Below are 23,093 nucleotides of genomic sequence, written 5' to 3'. Positions count from 1 at the left end.
TGGGCTCTTGCAGCCAAATTCTGTCTCCTGGGGTTCATGTCTTCGTATCCCCCCCCCCCTCGCTGGCTCATATTACCTTCTGGCTTGCTACTCCATTTCCTAGTTAAAAACCCTGGTACTCCTTGTGGTGTGTGGTCTAGAAAACCACCACGTACAGAATATGACTCATGATTGCGCAAAGGATCGACCCAATGAATTGAACTGATTCAGAGAAACATGGTTTTCAGCCGTAATCATTTTTAGAAATGGTGATTCATACATGCCACCAAAGAGACCTATCTGTTTATTATGTAAGGACTTTGTGCTACACTTTGTTTTTTTTATAGCTGAATTTGTCCTTACCTGTTAGTGTTTTACAGCCGATCAACATTATAAAAGTGTTGGAGTTGTAACTTTCCCTGGACTAATGGTGCTACTTGGCTTTTGACAACAACAAAAAACTTGCAGCCAGAGAGAGATGCCGAAGGGGGAAAAAAAATCACCATGAAGATGAATGTTTCAGTGGGATGTGTTCTTTTTTCTCTTGCTTCGCCTGCAGCTCAGAGTTGGCCATGATTAATTGCTTCATCTGGGCCACTAAAGGTCCGTGTCCCTCCCAACTAAACACTAGTTCATCTTCAAGCTGTTGTATCTGTGCAGTGCTGCTTCGTATAAGAGGAGGCTCCGAGAGTAGCTGGGAGATGTTGTCAGCCGCTGAGTGAAAACCAACCACTCAACTGAGAGAGCTGCCTGTAACGGCTGGGAGTGAGGTTCTACCCTGGTGCAGCGATTAAAGGGAAAACATTTTTCTGAGATTTAAGGCAGACACAGAAGTTACACCGAGTCCAAACTGGCCACAAACAATTTGTTTCTGAGTGCGCGCTTGGAGAATAGATTGGCGGTCTCCAGAAGGTGTGCATATTCCAAATGGAACTGTGAAAGGTAGAGATAAACCCGGCAGAAGAGAGATTTAAGGGTTTTCCTATCATCACAACAGTTATGTTTTTGTTATTTTCGTTGCAGCTCCTTTGCTGAATGAAAAGAGAAAAAAAATGTCTGAGAGTTTTGATGTCACCTGTGGTCACTCTCTCTTCTCTGTCCTTGTCTCTGCCCATTTGATGGAGGGCTCAGCACCTATTATTACGTGCACACAGAGTGGACTGCAGAGTACAGAGGTCCAGGGCAAGCGCAGTGAACAAGGGGAAGTTCAGGTAATTGTTCAACAAAACCGCAGTACACTTGTTAAGCTTAGAGGAAAATGTTTTTTTTTTGCACAAGCTAAAATGAGAGCTTTCAGAATGTAGCCTGTATATTTGCTACAAATCTTGAAATACGACGAAACTAGCCACTTTCACTTAATTCAGGTTAACAAAAGGACACAAATTCAATAGAGACTAACTTTACAGATGAGGCTCATTGTTGATCATCATTAATGGTCTCAATGAAATCTGCAGCACACTGGCTTTCTTTCATTTGGTCTTTCTTCCTCCTTTTCTTTCTCCTCTCTTGACATCTGACCTGTGGTATTTGGCGAACGAGGAGCAAACCTTTGAACGTGACAACAGGTTTTTCTGCATCTAACATTATAAACGTGCTTTCTAAAAAAGAAGATTGGATTGTGTGGCTCGGTCCGACTCGTTTCTAGTGGATCACAGGTCGCTGCAATTAGCTTTGTCCATCTTAAAATAACAGTTGTAATAAATTCTTAATGATCCTATGAACTTATTCTTTTAAGATCAGTTTGTGGTAAGCCATGTCATGTTTCCTTGAAGTAGGATCCTATATCTGGTTTCCTTTCAAATGACATAAATCAGATTACTGTGTATAAACATGGACAACAGGACCACTCAGGACATGGTGACTTGAAAGCATTGACTGATGCAGACATCACTTGACTTGCTGCAGTTTGATGATGTGGAATGAACGATGAGCCACTATTCATTACGCTTAAAGTGTATGTGAGAGTTTTTTCGTGAAACGTTAGTATGAAACTAATAGTATGCAAATTTTATACAGCAAAATAGCACAGTATACACTCTGTGCAAGCACTGCACTAATGAAGACAACAACAACAACAACAACAACAACATAAAAGAAAATGCAAGTGTTACACCTACAAAGAGAGTAAAGAACCTGAAAAAGGTACCATGGGTACTGGTTGTGTATTACACATCACTGCTGAGGATTTGTGAGACCTTTATAAGCTCCTGTGACATACATAGGGTAGACGCTCCTTTGCAGGGCAGTGCACACGTCGCCCTTTGCTTTAACAGAATACTAATGAGTGTATATAGCCAAGGTAACATAATGAAATGGAAGGCAACTAATTCCCGGTGCACAATCAATACATTTCCCCCCTCTCTGTGGGTGAGGCCGAAACCATTTAGTTCACAGTACATTATGTACTCCTGTCAGGATAATTTGGATTGTTTTGACCTATGGCCACTCTTGATTATCGCGAGCGAGACAAAGAAAGGGCCTCTTAGCTGGTCTCCACTGAACAGAAGCAGCTCTTCATCTGTGCACTCCTACCCTGCCGTGTGGCTGTATACGTACACTCAGTCACACTCTATGGGCCTTTTTTTTTTTGTCACTTCTGCTCAGCTCTTAAAGCTAATGTAAGGTTGGCTTCGTTCTCTCCTTTTTGTCTGGACGAGGTGGATGTTGGAGGGCACGGGGAAGTTATGAGGTGCCCCTGTGACTGAGTGTTAAGGGCAATCTGGGATCAAACCACAAGTGACAGGTTTAATAAAGTGTTATCAGGAAGTGTCACAGTTTTCTGCGGCAGAGATGATTTCTTGCACCGAAGGAATCCTTCTCTTCCTCATGCATAATATGAACAAATTATACGTGGTTTTTCAAAGTATCAGGTCTACGAACTGATAGACAAGAACTAGTGATGAAGGGAATACGCATTTCTTCAGTACTTGGTTTTTAAGTTGGTGTCCTGAACCTAATCGATTTAGGTTATTATTGTGTGTGTGTGTGTGTATTTATATCTTTGTGAGGATCAGGCTGACTTCTAGATCTAGTCTCACAATGCATAACACTTGTTTTGCTTGCATGTCCCTGTAAAGACAAACCCCCACAAAAAAACATCATCAAACCCTGCGAACATCAGCATCTGTTGCAACTGGGAAGTTGGTGTTTCCTTCTAGGAAAGAGGACAATGAAAAGCACACTAAGCCAATTGGCAGATATATACCCACAGCCTACATTCTGTGAGCTGGATTATCACTACTATATAGAATATAAAACAGGTTTACTTTCAAATTAAATTTTTGTTGACAAATTGATGTTCTTAAGTCATATCGGACAGGAATCTTATAATAGAGGGGGAGATAATCTCTCAGTTCAGTCATGAGAAAAGGAGAAAACTGAACTGAACGAACAAAGATTATTGCTTGGATCGATAATCTTAATACCACTCCATCAACTTCAGGTGAGTGGAGAAGACGCCTCTCCACAATCAGAATTCAACACGTTGACTGGAGGCCATGCTGCTGAACTAATCTCTAAATCCATAAGTAATCATGAGCAGGGTGACAAAACTGGCAGATTACTGGCCCACCAATCACGTCGCACCATTTCATTTCACCTAATCCCCCCCCAAGTTCCAACATCTTCTGATATAGAATAGACCCCAAAGAATAGAGGATAAATGTAAAGACTGCTGTGCTTCCTTATACACATCTAAAACCAACTCCTGACATGGGGGGGGACCATGGCAACCTTTTTCACCATGCCTGAAATCCCTCCGGATTACACTGGTGGAGTGGAAAAGTTGGAGAATCCAATAACTACTGATCTGCCTGTTGCTATTACATCAAGCGGTGAATGTGCAGGGCTGGACAGCCATCCAATGAAGTTGTCCTTACCCAGCAATCAGCTTGTTAAATGTGGATTTTAAGATTGCTGAAATGCTTGTCCGACGCGTTCCAAACTGTTCTACCGACAACTATTTCCTTTCGCTAAAATGGATTCATTAAAAGTAAGCACACCTTTTTTTCTTATTTGTGATCTACCATCCGTCCACGATCTCCGTGCCAGAATCTGCAATATCCTTAGATCCAGAAAAAGGCCTTTCGATACTGACAGGGTTGTCCTTTAAATCCTCTCTTATCATCTCTTATTGACAGAGCATTTGCCATTCGTGCCCCCAGACTTTGGAACAACCTGCCTGAAAACAACCTTGTTCGAGGCTCTTCTTAAAACGCACCTTTATAGACTAGCCTTCCTGTGATCCTCTCCTAATGTTTTATTTATGTATTTCTTTATTTAGCTTTCTCAATATGTTCTGCTTGTTATACTCCTCTATTGATACTGTTCTTGGGATTGAACTTGATCTGCATGATTCCTGTTGTTTTTTATCATGTAAAGCACCTTGTAAACCTTGTTTTGGAAAGGTGTTATATAAATACAGTTTATTATTATAATATTATTATTAGATTTAGTTATTGAGCAGCATCGTCCTGTGTCACCTCAAACTCAAATAATCTTCTACTCAATCTTTCCAGTTTTTAACAATCTGACCCTTCAGTTCTCCCTATTCTAATCCCATTTGGTTGTATATCTGTTTCCAAATTGCTTCAAAACTTCTGAAGAAATAAATTAAAGCTAAATAAACATTTTAAACCAGGGAGCACCGCCCAAGCTGGTTGAACGTTGAGTGCAAAGTGGGACCTTCTTTGAGCATGTACAACAACTAGACTTCCTATATTTTTGAAACATAAAAATTGTGATATGACAGGCAGCAGACTGACTAATGCTTAGTATATTGTTATTATGACACATGTATTTTTATTATGAATTCATTTCATGTCCTTAGTCTTACTCTTGGGTCCTGCCTTTGGTTTGTCCATTCTCTCCTGGTCATGTCTTAGACTTGTAATGTTTCTTGGAAATGCAAAATGAAATTAAGCCAAAGAACATGAAAAGATACCTGATGAATATGGTGCAACCCATTCTTCTGTTGGGGAAAGCCTGATGACACCAGTGAAGATTTGCTCACATGTTAATCAGGCATTGAGATCTCTCTATTTCTCTATCTCAATACAATGAAGCCAAATGTGTTATTTACATCAATTCTCAGTGCTTATAGACCATGTTAATGTTTCCTAATCTTGTGTCCCAGCCACAAATCATGTTTGTCGGTGCTTTTCAAAACTATTAGAAATCACTCTTCCAGAAAATGATTTGCATGGCAGTTTTTCTAATCTGCTCCGGTAAGGGGAGATCAGCTGCACACGTCCAACAAAATGTATTCAGGTTGCAACAGAGAAAGGCTCTCGGGATGTGGCTCCATCGAAGTGAAGCATCTCCCTTCAGCATCAGATCAGTAGGCTCACGTAACAGGCGGGACAGGATCCCCCAGTCTAGACTCGGGTAGTGGTGGTGGAGTTAAACCAGCAGGTGGGGAAACTTAAAGCTGAGGGCAAATACAAACATGAGAAAATAGCATTTACCTGAACAGGAATAAAGATGTACTTTCAACACAGCTTAATTTAAAGTTTGGTTATATGGGTTAAGGCATCTGATAGAGAAAAAAAAGAATGGTTTGTTTCAATACTTGGTTAATATTAGTGAGTAATCATAGCCACTATTAGAATAAACCAATATTAACTCTTGGGAATGAGTAGAACAAGAAACAGAGGTCAATCATATTAGTATTATTATTTTTTTGGACCCAATCACCCCCAACCTAATTTTTGCAAGGAGTCATTACTCATGCGGCCTCTAGACGTTGCTTGTCAATTAAATGGCTAATTGGGAAAAAAAATGATGGATTCTCGCTTTGCATGCGAGCATTCTCTCCACAATATCCCACATAATCCACCCAACACAGTGTGGTCTGTTTGGATCGGGACTATTTCTTTGGTTGAAAGTAAAAGTCCAGAGGAACGCTCTTCGTGATTGTAACTTTGAATGGACCTCGAGTTAAATTGAAATGTGGCCTCATTGTGGAATGAGGTGCCTTTGTCCATCACTCTTCTGTGACTATTTCTCAACAACAATTCTGCCACAGCTCTCCATATTTGGAACCTGTGTAAATCTGCCATCTTTGACCATTTCCCGGCTCCACTGCAGTGCCTTCCTTCACAGCAGATGATTCAATCAGACGCTCTCAGCGTTTCTCCCCACGGCCTTTTTCAACCGATAAAACATTGCTCTGTAATCATTGCTCATCACTTTTAGTGTCAACACACGGCAATTTAATATTGAGTTGTGGAGATAAAATTACGTTTCTCTCAACTTCCCGATGAGCCATGAGGGAAGGCTTGTTATTGACATCTCTAGCAGTCACCATAGATAGGAAGCCAGCCTATGGATAATCATGTTATGTTGTGTACCGGGGAAGATGAGGGAAAGATAGGATTCAATTCCCGCCCTTCATATTATACATGTGTGTGAGTTTTACAAGGATTGGCTCTGTCATGGTACAAGCAGTGATAGGAGCCTCATGGTCCTGCCACAGAGTTTGAAGGCTGCGATTCAGTGACTGGGGGAGTGGCCTGGTTATTTTGAGGAGTGATTAGAGGACGAATTACATAAGCTGGTTCCACTGCTGGAACTTTCCCCAGGAACTTTGTGCATTTCCACTGCAGGGACCAGGGTCTAAATTATGTTCCAAGGAATCATTTTACCCCCAAGAATAACTCCGTCCTTCGGGGTTGGTTAAATGAAAGTACAAAAAAACTTTTTTTGAACATGCCTGATTGGTCATATACTCCAGTGTTTTATTTCAGCCGGTCAATTTTCGCAATAGCTGGTTAAACCTGTTTCCTCACTGTAAAACCAAGTGTAGCGTTTGAGGTGTTCTGAATAGAGGGCTGTGATGGAGCTTTGATATACCGCTGTCTGTTTCCTGACGTGCTACACTTTTGTAAAGCTTCGGCCGCTAATGGCACCAAGTCACACCTTGGCTACAAAGCCCGAAAATGTCTTTCGGTCTGCTGCTCCACTTCAAGCTCAGCTCCTGCGTCTTCCCTCATGCAGCTGGGATGGAAAATGCCAGTGAAGTGCTTGAAGACGTTTTCAGTAGAAACCAAAAGTCTTAAAGCAGAGGCAGTTTTATTGGTGCTCAAAGTATCGAGGAAGCGAGAGATGAAGCAATACAAGCTAACTCTGTGTAATGCCACCCAGCTCTGTAGGCTGTCCTCTGCAGGGCCCATATAAACCCAAATATACTTATATGGCACAGACTTCACTGAAGTATTGTACACAGTAAATGACATTTGAGTGTAAACTGTGCCCAGAAGCATGGCCGAGTACTACATGGAGACATAAAGACCCAGTAATACAGAAAACTACCTAAAGCAGGAAAACGTCTCTGGCAGTAACCTAATGCCTTTTCTCCCTGCGTCCCTCCATGACTGCAGCTGCCTTCTCTGCCGTCCCACACCTCCCTTGGATGTGGTAATAAATGTCTTAAGTGTGGTATTTGCAATTTAGATCCCGAGCGTCCAGTAAAAGCTAATATCACACGGGGGTCAAAGGCTAAGGAGCAGCTGAAACGATTCACAACATTTCAAAGCAGTGGCTGTCAAACCCCTTGTTTAATCTCCTCTAGCCTCATTTAACCCCGTCTCACTCGGTGCTCCCCACACAGCCCAGGCAACAATACAATATCTCTGAGATTCAGTAAGCTGTGGAAGAGTGACACTATGATAATTGGCATCCCGGCTTGTGTATGCGCCAGCCTCCGCAGTGCCAGCCGGAGGTATTATGTTTCATCCCTGCTGTTTGGGTAACGTCTGAGGTCGGCCGGGTAATTGGACGAATGTGGTCGAAAAAACGGAAAGAGGATTTCAGCTAATATGATCTAATGAGACTTCTGCACTCTGCGCCCTGCCCCCCCGCGCCACAGAAATTGACGAATCGGTTTAGGTCATCGGGTTGGATTGATGTGTGACTCCCTGATATTATATGCAACATTTAATAACGAGATGAATATCTCTTCAGACTTGGTTGGTAGGTTAAAAAAACGGTTCAACTGCTCCGTGATTGTAGTTATGATTTTATGAGTGCCTAATCTAAATTCGACATCATTTATTTATAGAGCTTGATAAGCGGGCTCCATGGAGACACTCAACTGAATGGTCACGTCTAACCCCACATTGGGTTTGTGTAATCAGGGTGGTTTAGAATCCCATTGATTTTGTCCCGGTTGTTTTTTTATCTTATTAATGCGTATATCCATTTTTTATCGATCCAATTTTAGCAAAAGAAATCAATCTGCAGCTGAAACCCCGGGAGGTGCAAATGTGAAAGTTGCAACAGGACTAGAGGATTAGCGTAGACGCACATTATGAATCCGGTATCCTTTTACCGTGCTGTATTACCCTGGCTCATGCCCCCCCCTCCTCCCCCGCTGACACTCACTTTACACGTTAACAATAAACACCATCACTAATCAGAAGTTATTAGGCCACGAACAGAACTGAAGTTGACTTAGTGTTACTTTGATTTGCAAGAGTTTATGAGACCTGTATTTAGACACATTGAAAAAACGACTAATAACTAAATAATATGTGATAATTTTTGGCAGACACACACACACATTCCTTCAGACAGGAGAGAACTTCCCACAGATTATGATGCAACGCTGTGTTTTAACTTCATCGTTGCAAAAGAAGCAACGCCCCATGTTCATCCAGGAACATAAATATGAATTCAGCAGGTTTTTTATAAAGATGGAGCAGAATGTCTTGTTGACTGACACCTGAGTAATGTGCCTGGATGCAGTGGCCACCCGGAAGCGACCCGGAAGGTGGCAGCCCGGATTCTGTAAAGGCTATAATCAGAGTTTTTTACCACACAAGCCTAAGTGCATAGATGTGGAGAGTGTCAACATAATCCATATAATCACATCACTATTGATTTTATTAATTATATAGTTTGTTTTTGGGGGGGGCAGATAACGATTGGTTTTTGGTAAATTGACAGCCTATTCAAAAGCACTCTGTAGTTTAGCCCCAGTCATAATAACCACTTGAAGCAGTACACTACATATCTTTGAAAAGCTCCAGATCATCTTATGATCAAATTATGCATATCCTCTATCTATTGCAGATTGTCTCCACTAAATTTGATCTGACATAGTGACACGATAAAACAGAACAGTATTGGTATTATCTTACCCATACACTTTGACCACATTTGGTGTGCATATCCAACATTTTCTTTCTCATAATCATAATAGATTTGAGAAAATTTTTAAAGTCTGTTTGTTTGTTAGCAGGATTACACAGAACCTACTGAACCATTTCCATGAATTTTGTGGCGGCCCAAGGAAGAACCCATTAAATGTTGGTGTGGTTCCAGATCAGGGGGCGGATCCAGGATTTTTTTGTCTCTTTCTGTAAAATTTTGGAGATTGGGCATTTTTGGTGCAGATTCGAACTAGTGAATGTAAATGTGGTTTCAAACAGGGACTGTTGGGCCTTGGTGCAGGCATGAACTCTACTGAGTGCCTTTGCAGTTATAACTATATAAATTATTTTGCTCTCCATGGTCTCACGCTGCCATCTGTCCTTTCGGAGAACACCATGTGAACAATTGCAGGATTGTATCGTACCCTGTCCACGCAAAAAAACAAACAAACATATTAAAATGTTTTTATTCAGGATTGCCTTTGTGTGTCAACTCTGACCCTTTGTAAACCTGCTTCTTTTTAGATTAAATTGTGACAGTGTAGGAGAGAAAAGTGGGTAAGAGAGTAGGGGGAGTGAGATTCAGTAAATGGTCAAGCCCCCTGAGAATCAATCCAGGGACCTGCTGCTCAAGGCGTATGTGCCCTAACCGTTTGGCCATAGGGTCGCCCATATGTCACTTTCTTTAACCATAGAGAATGAATGATAATTAACAGTCCTCCAGAATCTTGGGTGAATAATTCAGTGTGTCTTTTGGCTCTGGTGCTTCGGATGTGTTTCGCTTAGTGCTGAGCTGTAATTGCGTCTGTAGAGGATGTGACCGTCTACTCCTCTAACCCAGCTTTCCCTCCTCTGCCTTCTCTCCCAGTGCCATGAATCAGCCTGGACAACAGCTGCTACCCACATAGAGGTCACTTCACCTCTCTTTCCATTTGCTTTGGTCCAGAGGATGCTGGTAATGTGTCGCGGGCGCAGGAAGTTCCTGGCGGCCTCCCTTGCCCTGGTCTTCATCCCAACACTCACCTGGCTTTACCTGTCCGTTGGGAGCTTTCAAGGTACGTGTGAGTGTGTTAGCTGAGGGAACGACACAATCCGCACCATGACAGTCAACACGACAGCAGCTCATTGTCCTCTGCATTATGTTAAGATTTCCAGCACACAAGAAAAATCCATTAATACATGACATTTATAATTACCAGTCATCAAATGCCTCTAAAAACTAACAGATGGCTCGTTCCTATTTCCACTCAGTCTTCAGTATCAGCTAACTCCACATGCCACTGTATGGTCACTGAACTCCTTCCACCTTATGTTGGTCTGCATGTCTGCTGTGTGTGCACGGCTTGTATGTAAGTCTCTGGTCGTCCTGTATCCACCACTTGCCGTGCACAGTTGCTCACTCACAAGTGCATTACACTGGTGAAACTCAGTGTTATTTAATGCCAGCATTACCGATGCACATGTGTGTTACTGCCTCTGGTGAACAGATGATTTAAATGCATCCTTATTGTTAAAAAAAAGGCATAATGTGTTATCGTGTAGTGTGTGCGTGTGTCATGTGTGTGATTCTTGATTCTTATGAAGAAAGGTGGGGGGGCACTCAGAGTGTAAGTAAAATTTTCCATTGTCAGATATTATCAGGCTAAATCCGAAATAGAAATGTGTTTGGACACAAGGAAGACGGAGGCTTATTATTGGACCTCTTCTCCCTTTTAGAAAATCAAGCATAATTAAAAAAATGACGAATAAACGAATAAAAACTGAGCTAACGTAATTAAAAAATTTAAACAAGAACCACACCATGAACGAAAAACAACAACAAACAATCTGTTCAGAACAGTCCAATGAAAACAAATACATCTGCAACACTATGTGGAAAAAAAACATTATTGAATATTTAAATATCATGAATGAAATGTGATGATAATTTCTTTTTAAAAACCGTTACCTAAGACAACATGCGGGGGTTCTTTGCTCAGTTTCAGTCGGCCTGTGGTCTTCTCTGACTCACCTGTAGATTCACTGGTGTGTGTGTGAGTTCTTCTTCTTCACACTGTGTGATTAGACCTAACACAAAGTGTCGCCCACCTCTTTACACTGTAGCCAAGTCTTAACAGCCAAACTCATCAGAGGAAATGTGAGGAAACAAATGTCCTGCAGACAAAGTCACCCCTCCCTCCTCCCCGCTGCTGTGGAGGTGGTTTATTAATGAATTACTCGGGCCTGTCCAAAGTTGATTACTTCCTCCAGACAATATAGTTCTGGAGTGCTTGGAGCCATTTTAATGACTTTGACTCGCAGGATTGAAACGCTGCGGTGGTGCCATTTTTAATTATGATTAAACTGACAATTTTGACTTGGGGGTCACTGTCCTGGAGACTGTACTTGTGAATACATTCCCATAATGCAATTGTCGCCAGGGTCTGCAAAGTAATTATTAGATTTGGCAGTAAGTTCCAGGCGGTGGGGAGTAGTTGGTGGAAATATGATAAGTTGTGAAAGGACCTGGCTGCAGGGAGCATCAGCTGTAGGTGAGGCCTGAATGTGTGAGACAGGAGCAATGTGCTTCTGCTAGCTCACACTCTTCCTTCAACACTCTCTCTCTCTCTCTCTCTCTCTCTCTCTCTCTCTCTCTCTCTCTCTCTCTCTCTCTCTCCATCTCTGACCTGCTTTTCTTCCTCAGTCTCCATCGTCATCATCCTCCATCCACTGTTGTTTTTGTTCCCTTCTCCCCTCTCTGCTGTGTTTATCTGTCTGGCAGACTGAGAAAGATTGCGAGAGTCCCTGGGGTCTTGAGTGCTTTGTCTGGATGAGCTGCACGGAGCAGAGAGAATAGGGCCACAGATAGAAACTCACCGTATGGCGAAAGGTGTGTGACCACTGTCCACATACATATGTGTACTTTGGTGTGAGGGTGTTTTTAGAAAGCGTATTGCTGTCACACCAGAAAATGAATGGGTTAGGCTGTGTATTGATTTAGGTGTCCCCACTCTGTCCCAGCCCTCCGTCCCACTGCCTACTACATAGAGACCAATGGTTTTCCTCCCGATCGGATTTAAGTTTGTTTTGATGGAAATAAACCAGTAGCTGGTTGTGTACATTACTCTAATCAGAAGGATGCTTCACTTGTGTTTTACTTAACTGCAGTGTTTTGAGCCAGCCGCAGTGCATGTAATGGGGAGTCTACCTCCACCCGATACCTGATGATATGATACCAGGAAACTTTTGATGTTATAACGGGATACTGATCGTTTTTTGTTTATTTTTCTGGTGTAACAGCAATATGCTTATGTAGTTTTTCTTTGGTGCCAATAGAAATATAGTCAGAGTACGATGGTGTACTGTGGCCATTACAAGTAAAAAGATATGTATTATGGAGCAAAGGGTGGGAGTAATGTTGTGAGATAAAAACTCAATTTTCTTTTGAGATTAAAGTCACAGATTTACTCCCAATTTTTTTTAAGTCTTAGGTTTTTGGTTAAGAATTATAGTGGAGATGAGGCTTCTGGCAGGTGAAGGCTGAAGGCAAAGAGGGAATGGTCCGTTATCAGGACGCAGCCAATGGGGGCTGAGCTGTGAGGGGGGCCGGATGACTGCTCAGCAGGAAGGAGAACAAGCTGTGGTAGAACCAGCATGGTGTGGCCTGACCGTGGTTTTGCAGTGGAGGCTGGCTTTACAGCAGTGGGAAAGAGCTGGGGAGCAGAGTGACGAGGCAGGGGGCTGAGTGAAGGTGGAGGCCCGTGCAGATGAGCTGGTTATGGAGAGGTGGGGGGACTAGAGTCGAGTGGATTAACAGGCAAACATAAAAAGAACCTGGAGATCAAGAAAATAAAACGAAGGCCTTTTGAACTGTAGAGATAACCAGCTTTGCATCTGTTAACTTTGTTCTAGTGTACGACGCACAAAATCTCATCAATTTGTGACTTTATAATCTCAGAAAATATCAAATTCTTTTGTCTTTACTTTAATGTTGGAAATTTCAATATTATGAAGTCTCACAATATCACCCCACCAATCCCCTGTCTATCATATTCTTTTCTTTTCGCCAAAATGGCCCTAATATGAATTTGTAAGTGTTCTGTAACCTTGTTACCTCATAACTACACAACATCTGAACCCTTTCCTAATGTGTGTTGGTCTTGTTAGAGTACTGACACACAGTCACATGCCCATATAAAGTGATATTGCAGAGGCAGACTTGGTGGTGGTGGAGTTAACCACACGGCAGCTAAAGGGTTTCTTTTAACCATAATGGTCTCTACATTAAAGCTGGGGTTGGTAATCCTGGAAATAGCTAGCAAGAGCAGACTACACTTTGAAAATATGCAACTGATACACCCCAGTCCCTCCTATTGACCGTCTTGCCAAAGTTACTCCCCCGAAAACACACAAACGTGCACTGACAACTGCTCGAAGGCGACTTTTCCATGATTCGCTTGACAACTTCTGACTGTCATCTCTGCTTCAGCCGTGTATGTGTCTCCGGCTGAAGACTCCAGTCATGTGCAGTGAGAGAAAGGGCAGGGTGCACACAGGCAGGCAGGTTGGTTGTTCTCAGACTGTGCCAGCCAATCATTTCAATCGGTCCAAATGAAATGATTGGTCACATGTATTACAGTCCTGTGAGGGCCACAGACACCAGCCTTTTTTTTTTCGAAAATGTTATTTATTGATGGCTCTCGGGACATGAAGAGGATTTCAAAAGTGTACCAGCCCTACCTTTAATTAGCATATAGATAATATAATCAGCTGCAGGGGATATGTTTTATTTTAACTAGAAGTTAAAATAAAGTGTGAGTGAATGTGGAGCCTGCCTGGGGTGTCTGGATAATTTGCACATTGCACAGTGGGATAAAATTAGGCTTTGGACTGAAATCAAACTGTGTGTAGCACCACAGATTAAAAACCATAAAAACCATGTAAAATATTTTTTTTTAAAAAGCATCAACAGCTCACATCAAATACGTGGTCACATTTCAAATCTTTAAACTTAAATAGCAATTTTAGACTTTTAACAAATGAATGCCTGACCACTCAAAGTGCTTTACGGTGCAGTTTTACTTTCACCCACTCACACACACATTGACGAAGGCGATATTTGGGGTTCAGTATCTTGCCCAAGGACATTTCGGCATGCGAATTAGGGAAGACTGGGATCGAACCACTGACTATCTGAATCTGCTCTATCCTCGAAAACTGTTTAGATGAAACACACAAGTGAAAACGTCACTAGTATTATTTTATATTATATTGCTGCTAATAGATCCCTTTCACCGAAATTTTACACACTATCTTTAATGAGTGTTTCTGTTGGAGGTGTAATTTGACTCAATCAAATCAAAACATTTTAAATGTCTATAGAGACTTGGACAGACTCATCAGGCCCATAGGGGTAAACGGATTTCTTTGGCAAACGAAAAATCAATCAAGTGTTTCAATTATGTCTGTAGAAATGCTTGTTTATTAAGCCTTAAAGGTATTAATCTTATTTTGTTTTTAAGTGGGTGATGTTTGAAGAAAACATCATATATGCAGCTACAAAGAAAACTAGAAGTGACACAAGAATGTAGATGACTTTCCAAGGTTGTCTTAACCAGAACAAACACTTAATAACAGGTGTTGAGCTCAACATTTGTCAGGACAAAGGGCCTGAATGGGAAGTGTAGTTTGTGTTACTGCTCGAGGTCGAAGGGAAATTCAGATTTCTGAAAACACAAAAGGGGGAGTTGGTTGTTGCAGTTCGGTCTGCTCATCAATATGATCGACTGGGTGGGTGACATACATCTTATAGAAGCTGATTGCTGCAGTTAGCATAAAAAAGGACTCCCCTACTTAATATCCTAACACCTGATGTTGATATATCCATTTAGAAGAGTATGGACATTTTGCTATGTTAAAGTTTAGCCTTAAACCAGACTCTGAAAAACGTGAAGGCCTTCATACTTGATCTCACTGAGACGTACCAACATTTAGTTTTCCATTTTCTCCATCAATGTTCATAAGTATATAATCTATGATGTAAAAAGCCAATTTACTTCAGCTCAGGGCCAAGAACCAAAGTTTAGTCTTGCCTCACTTTTTCAAAGGTTATCCAAAGCCTCCATCTGATTATGTCTCGTCTCATTGTCTCAGTGGCACAGTTTTTCCCTTGAGTGTATTTTCCCCCCAGAACGCTGCCAAATTTGAAATGGCTTCCATTAGGTAACGGTACATGGCCAAGTTTGGCTCTCCGCTCAAATTTTAACACTCTGTGGTCAATGCTTCACTGTGACCACCCAAGGACACACACAGCGGATAAGGGAATTAGTGAATTAACAAAATAAATGAGTGAACAAATGGGTATTAGCTCGAATTATTCTCGTGCATCTTAGAAAACAAATCACAAGTGGCCCCGGACAACCAGATTAGTGAATCCCATATTTCATTCAAATTGGCAGTAATGGGGTCTGAAAAATGCCGGGTTTATTTTGAACTTCTCAGTGAAATTAGCCGACTCTTTGATTTATTTTTCCTAAAGCCCTGTATGCAAATATTGTCTGCCTCTCATTAATCACATCGCCCGTTGGCTACTTCATTACTTCGGCCTTCCTGTCAAATTCATTTTACCTCCCTTTGTGGTTTCGTTGAACCTCGCGGCTCCTGCTTTTGTAAATGGACAACAGTCTTTTATATTCATCAGAAAAGAGACTCGCACTGGGGAAATCCATTTACAGTAACATTCCCTCTGTTGGAAAGGAATGTTTCTCTGTCCCAAACCTGACTTACACCGTTATACAGACCCCACACAGTTGTCTCAACGACAGTGAACTACATCCTGAAACAATCCGACAACTCATGTCTGAGAGATTTGTATTGTTTGCATTGTGGGCTCATTTACTCAGCTGTCTTCTCTTATATGGATTTGCGAAAATTTAGGCTTTATTGCCCCGAGGTACCCTTCACAACCCATGTCAACAAGCCATAAGACCAAGAGTCCACACTTGAGGTCTGGATGTTGAACAGTTGTAGAATCCGTGTGTGTTCTCATGTGTGTGTTGGTCATTCGACAGCTTTTAATGTCAGTGTCTAAGGGGAATGAGAAACTGTGGATGGTGCTAGGTCGTCTGTTGTTGATCACATCTGTTTGCACGGGCTCCACCATTAGCGTGCCGGGTTACGAAAGAGGGAGACTGGTTTTGGTGGGAGGATTTGTCATTCAGCCATTGTGCCACGTGAAAATGATTTGCTGCGGAGGATTTAGCACAAACTGTAAGACGGGAACCATAATGTAAGCGTTCACCTGACGTTCTCTTCTTTTCTATTTCGGTCATATTCTAATTCCCTCAGTCCCCCTACTTGTCCCAGTTTTCCCATGGTGTAATCACTGTCTTTGAAGGTGTGGTATACTCCACAGCACAGCGATCTGAGCCGCACAGTACGTGACAGTTTCAGGTCTCTGTAACTTGATTTAGCTCAGAGAAGACGTTCAGTCCTCTGCTTCACCATGAGGCTTCGTCTTCCAATTGAAACTTTGGCTGTAGGGAAGGTAAGGGAGAACGAAGCCATTTCTTTTGGAATGGCATTCGGTGTCCTCTGCCGCATACATTTATTTATTTAAGAACAGGAAAGGCGCTGTGTTTCAGCAGTAAAGGACTTTGGCAAATGGTTTGTATTTATATAGCGATTTTCTAGTCTTGATGACCACTCAAAGTGCTTTACACTACTGTTTTCCAGTCAACCATTCACACAGTGCATCTATAAGCAGCATTTTTTTCTTTTTCGAGGGGCAATTAGGGGTTCAGCATCTTGCCCAATGACTCTTCGGGGGAATGGGGAAGACTGGGATCGAACTGCCGACCTTCTGGTTGGAGGACGACCGCTCTACCCCTCAGCCACAGCTTCGCTTCACTCCACTTTTCTGGAGTAAAGGTCCATTCAGTCCCGAGAAACCAAGAATTGCCCCCGAGGATGTGAGTCAGACCCAATCCAATTTACATTTAGTCTAATTGGGATAGGTAGGATACTCATTCAATCCTCACAGGTCTCAAGTCCGGGGGCTTTCAAAGTGTGACACTGTGAGCTAGCCCTCAGGTTAAGCTTAGGAAAAGTAGCCCCCTCTTCTCACAGTGGGTTATTCACTCACTCTAGATGCCTATAATTATGTGGAGAAAATACAATTCTCCACAAAACCCCTGTATCTCTGAATCATTTATTAAATGAAATCAAGCACATAGGCTGTCCTGTCTCACCTACTGAGCCTTCCCTGAAAGTGTGCGGAGCTCCCCCTCTGAAAACCTGCTCAGTGTCACTCGAGCCGTTTTCAGACATGACCTGCGGGTGAAAGCCGGAGAATGGACTACGGAGTTTACCCAGAGTTTGCCTTTCACACATGCACAATGCAGCGGGAGGTTCTCTGCACAGACGCGTTCACAACAGCAACAAATTCTCTGCATTATTCAGCCGAGTGGTGGAGCAGCCGGGTGCAGCAGGCAGAGGCAGGAAGTGATGATTTTTTTTTTAACAAAACACAGACACCAGTGTTGGTTCTTATCACCACAAACTCTCTTGACATCTTCGTCTGTGTCTTCCACGTGTGTGAAACCGCTTTTTCACCGGGAGATTTTTGTTTTCCTTTTGTTTTTTTCGTTTTTCTGTCTGTCGCGCATTGGAAGCGTCATCAACCCCTCCACACACTCGCGGTGAATCCAGCGGGGGATACCCTGCTGTGTTCAACATCGACTCTCCACAGACTTTATACTAGGAGGCTTTACTCTCAGGCGGATAAAGTCCGCAGTTACTTCAGAGCATCTCACTCTGACATTTGCGTTCACACGTGCACCTCCTCCAGAGAAAATAAGGAGGAACTGCATCTAATGAACTGGACTCCTTGCAAATAAGGAGTCCAGTGCATGTCTGAAAGCAGCTTATGTCTATGTATGTACTCATGTCAGCTTTGATCACATAATACAACAAAGTGGCAGAATATTTTAATAAGTATCCAATGTAAACATTTACGTTGTAAAAAAAAAAGGCATTTTCTTTTTAGAGTTAATTCATGTATATGAACTTATTTTCTGTCTATTTATGAATTGTTAGAGCGTTACATTATTTCTGTAGGTTAGTATTTGAAACATATAGACTATTTAGTTTGTATGACTTGACATTCATTTGTAGGACATTATTATAAAGTGCTTATGTTCCTCTATTCCAAACAGTACTAGTTAAGTCAGTGTTTCCCTTTAATCACCTAGACTGTGGCAGCCTGCCAGGGTCCAACTTCTCTTGCCAAACGGTAGAAATCCTGAAGTGTTGGTGGGTCATCAAATTATCCATAATGTCCATACACTGGGCTGTCAACCAGGTGGAAGTCAGAATGCTCTACGTTTGTTGTGCATGTTGCCTTGAACACTGGTGAAAACACATAAATGAAGCACATGTGATGTGTTTTTAGATTAAAACGTATGAGTGTGAATAGGCTGGGATGTTATGCCTGGAACAAAACACAACAATCCCTTTCTTCCTGATAATTGGGATACTTTTGCATTTTCAAAACTTCGATAGGTCACCTTGGAAGAGCTGCCGGTAAATTGCAATGCAAATTTACAACCCAGTGTTGCCCTGACTCAAAGCCAAACAGTGCTCAGAGCTCTAGAGAGTTCATTATCTCTCCAGAATCATTAAAAGTCTGCTTTGGAAGTGGTCATATATATATAGTGCACATATATATTTGACATGCTTAGTTAGATCAGTCAGTGTATATCATACCATCCCCATTCTTCTTAGGTCCCATAGGACTCTTGATGTCACCTTTAATCTCTATTGTCTTGGGTACTTATTAAGATGGTGTGGAGACGGTTGAAGTGTCTTTAGAGTGGGCCAAACTTTAACAAAGACAAAATGGCTTCTGCACCTCTAATTTGCTTCTTTTTTTTTGCATAGCGTGAAAGCATTAACATAAACTGTATGTGGATATATTGCAATTTACTTCCATTTTAACGTTAATTTAGCTCTAATTTGTGCCTTCTTAGAAATGGAGATAATTTAATTTCCAGATAATGATACATATACATATCCTTATTTGGTAGTCCTTTTTCTGAATGCTGTAAATTGGGATTTTAGTTGTACTGTTATCTCCTTCCATCTTTATGATTCTCTTGCAATGTCAAAATCTGGGGTTTGTTTTGAGCACTTAATTGTACGTATGTGGCTCTTATCCATAGTCTCTCTCTGTACCCTAACAATACAGTACTTGTGCAGGCTGTAAAAGACGTAAGCAGTGTTTTGAGTCTGTTGTGGGGACCAGTCTACTCTGCGGCATTATTTGCAATGTCCAGTTTTCTGGTCCGTCTCAGACTCTGTCCATGCAACGGACATAACCTCTCTTTTAGGAATGAGCTCCTTGGTTTTGTCTCGACTGGTCAGAGTCCCTCTCCTGTTCAGAATGAACCTTTTCTGTCTCACTTTCACTCCCCTCCATGTTTGGTTGCATTGCCTTCATGCAAATTCCCTGTCTGCACGCCTTGCTGTGTGGAAGAACACACAATGATGAACGATATTGCATGAGAATGATTAGGGGCACAATGAAATAAATGATACAGAATAATGTGAAATTATAGACATTTCTCATCATCACGATACATATCGTTTTATCACAGGCTAGCCAAATAAACACTTGTGGTATTATGGATCATAATATACTAGACTATAATATACTATAATAGACTATAATCGGTTTCCTTACAGAGCAAATGTGGCTGAGATATATTAAAAACAAAAAGAAATATGTTTAATAAACACATGTGGCAAAAATGCGGCATGGCAACTGAACTGAACTGAAATTTTAGGAGTTAAATATAAAGGTAGAAAACTGATACAAAGGTTAAATCATTTCAGCCTGAATGGGACAGACAGAGATGAAATAAATCAATGATACCGCAGCGAATCCTAGTGTCAACATGAAAAGTCATCAGGGGTTACCAGCACACAAGATACATTCAGTAATGTCCTAACATTAAGCAGACAGAATGCATCACCATATCACACACGTATGCAGTGAGACGTAGTAAACAGACTGATTGTGTACGTGACGTATCGTGTGGTGATGTGAGTAGTCAAGCCTATTAGCAGCTGCCATGCAGAATACCATCCATCCAATCTTCAAGCAACATTGAAGGTCACTGACCCAGGCAGTTCATCAGTTTTTATTATCATGGGATCAAACCATCACTGTCAATGCCAAGATTAGGCAGCTGACATAATCCATCTGTCCTGGCACACACACACACACACACAGAGACGTGCACACGCTGTTGGGCACTCACACGCTGAGCGTTAGAAAGGCTGCTGTAAGGCTCATTAAACCTCACATGTGGGTGGTAGATTAGTAAACTAAGAGCTTTTGAGTCTTCTGTGCACCTGTCCATAAACATTTGCTTCCTTTTAACCAAGATCTGTGAACACAGCTACACTTCCATCACTGACTCGCCTTGACTATCCTTTCAAAGGTATATTCCTGACCTCACGGATGCCCCCTGCAAGCCCAGAAGGACGGCACATTAGCCAAGGGCAAACCCCGCATTTAAATTGAGTGTTTCTGCAGACCGTGTCAGCCCGTGCCCTGACCTGCCGTAAGCACAGCGAGGAAGTGCAGACAGCAACAAGACAATTTCGGGACTTAATTTAGCTTTCACCCTGAAAAAACTAATTTAGAATTCTGTGTAGACAGTAGACTGTGTGACTGAATTATGGAGTACGGAGGTCACGGAGAGGGCTAAGTTCAGTTTTGACTTGACACATCACTTACAGTAACTGTGCAATGTGTTCTCCATCGCACTCAGGGAGGTGTAACATATTTAGTGTGCTCACTTCTTTTTACCCTCGATATATAAAGTGGTCCCCCTAATCTGTGTGAACGTATTCTTGCCCAGACTTTGTCACGTAGTAGTAGTAGTAGTAGTCGAACTGGACTTGCATTAAAACAATTTACTGTTTGCCATTTTAAGTTTTTCAGTTAAACTAGGCAGGTTTGGATTCCTCCAGCTTAGTTTATTTTGACTCCACAAGAGTCCTTTCCTCTCTGGTCAAGACAATGAAACTAACTTTGAATTCCACAAACGTCTGTCTGTCTGTCTGTGGAGCACATATCTCTTATCGATTTCACACACAACTTGATTCATGTGTTTTGTAAATTGCCCAAGGAAGTGCAGTGCTGTGTAAATACTATAAGAGCCACACACATGGAAGGCAATGAAGCAAATTCAGTTTCTTTTTTATAATAAACATTCACTATAAAATCTTCTCTGCAGATAAACCAGGTAGGATTAACACAAAGTTTGTCTAACTTCACTCCTCACCATAGACTGTTTATAAAAAGCTCTGCACACAATGTCCAGCACACAAACAACCATTGAAGATACATACAAATGATTATAACTACCTAAAATGACAGATCATCATCAGAAAATATTTATTTGACATGTACTTTGATTTTAGCTTTATTTTTTTTAAACTTGGTCCATGCGTCTCTGCCAACATGAGGGGGGGGGGGGTTTGTAAGCTATACCGCAGCCATCATACCAGGGGGGCGATCCAGATAATGTGGCTTCGCTTTTGGCAGGGTTCATGTCATTCATCTTTTCATACGGTGCAAGTAAGTGTAACCCCATGGATGCCTTTGGAAGATAAACTGAAAGTTCGCTTCATCATCCTCACTTTATCATTTTGAGACTACAAAGACACAAGATACAGAATCCTCAAAGAAAAAGATCAGAGGCAGTGTGACGCAGCCAGGGGGAGGCTAGGAAGGTCACCACCAACCACCCCCCCATGTAGCAACATGGGCAGACCACACTTTTGCTTTCAGAAGATGTCGAACATAATGCTGTCAGAACTTTTTGTATTGACTTTTTTTCCCTTTCTTTTTTTTTAGTATTTTCATTCTTCAGTCCAATTGGTCGATGATAATAGACATAGACATACAAATTATATTCTCTTCAAATCCCTTTACCCGTCTACAATTTCATTGAAAATATTATTCACATTTGTCAAAATCACATTTATGTTAAAAATTACTGAATCGATTCATTAATCTATTCTATTAATCCATTCTTTTTTTTCCAAATGATGTTTTACTCTTATCAGTGGCAGTGTTCGGTGAACAGTCCCCTTGTCCTAATGATAAGACATAATAATGGCTGGCCGGTGAGTTTCAAGCCGTCTGCCAGGTCAACAGCTGCCATCACATGATGGATTTGTTGCCACTGGCCCGGAGGATATCTGCCCAAGAGCAGGAGGTAGAGGATAAGAAAAGAATCCGCAGCTTGAGAACAGCTGAGGAGAATTAAAGCTGACAAACGTGAACACACTGGGAGTGGGGCACCCAAACAGTCATGAATCATTCAGTGCCAACAGGTGTGTCTGGGTACGAGGTCAGCTGATTAGCTTTAAGATCATTAGTTTCTGCACGCTCCAAATGGGCCTCTCTGTGATGCGCCGCTGTCATTGTTACGAGTGGGTTTTGTTTAGACAGAGATTTCTGAATTCATGAGTTGAAAAATGAATACAAATCTATAAATTGCATCTATGAACTCTGCACAGTGTTATTCTTTCTTTACAGAGTTCGAATTACACAGTGGCTTTCGGGGGAGCGCTATTTTGCGGTGGCACGACTAAATATGTCAGATACACACATAGATAGCACGGCAGCGTGGTCAATTGCAGGGTGTTGCGAATCTCGCCCCTTGGCTGTCCCATCACTTTCCCGTCTGTATGGCTGCGGGCGCAATACACACAACAAACAAATACCGTCGCCAAGTCGGTGACGAGAAGTTCAAGAGGGGACCTAACGTCTAAGGGCAGCCCTAATCCCAGCAGGGATCGACACAGCATTGTGTTAATTAGAGGAGACATGAAAATGCTATTTTAATGATCGAAAGTCACACATTTATTTTATTGTACCGTTTATTTAAGGAACCTTGCAGGAAA

General features: G+C 41.8%; 1 protein-coding gene across 1 annotated transcript in view; it reads left to right on the top strand.

The window, feature by feature from the left end:
• The window catches only part of large1 (LARGE xylosyl- and glucuronyltransferase 1), a 121,456-nt gene that overhangs the window by 13,046 nt on the left and 85,317 nt on the right, over positions 1-23,093 (top strand). Inside the window, exon 2 of the mRNA XM_035147071.2 lies at positions 10,000-10,186. Coding sequence (XP_035002962.1) covers positions 10,081-10,186 — 106 coding nt within the window. The 5' untranslated portion in view covers positions 10,000-10,080. The remainder of the gene's footprint in view (positions 1-9,999; positions 10,187-23,093) is intronic.

The sequence above is a fragment of the Hippoglossus stenolepis genome, chromosome 22 (assembly GCF_022539355.2).
Source record: "Hippoglossus stenolepis isolate QCI-W04-F060 chromosome 22, HSTE1.2, whole genome shotgun sequence".
Lineage (NCBI taxonomy): Eukaryota > Metazoa > Chordata > Actinopteri > Pleuronectiformes > Pleuronectidae > Hippoglossus > Hippoglossus stenolepis.
This window is presented reverse-complemented; position numbering and strand designations above follow the sequence as displayed.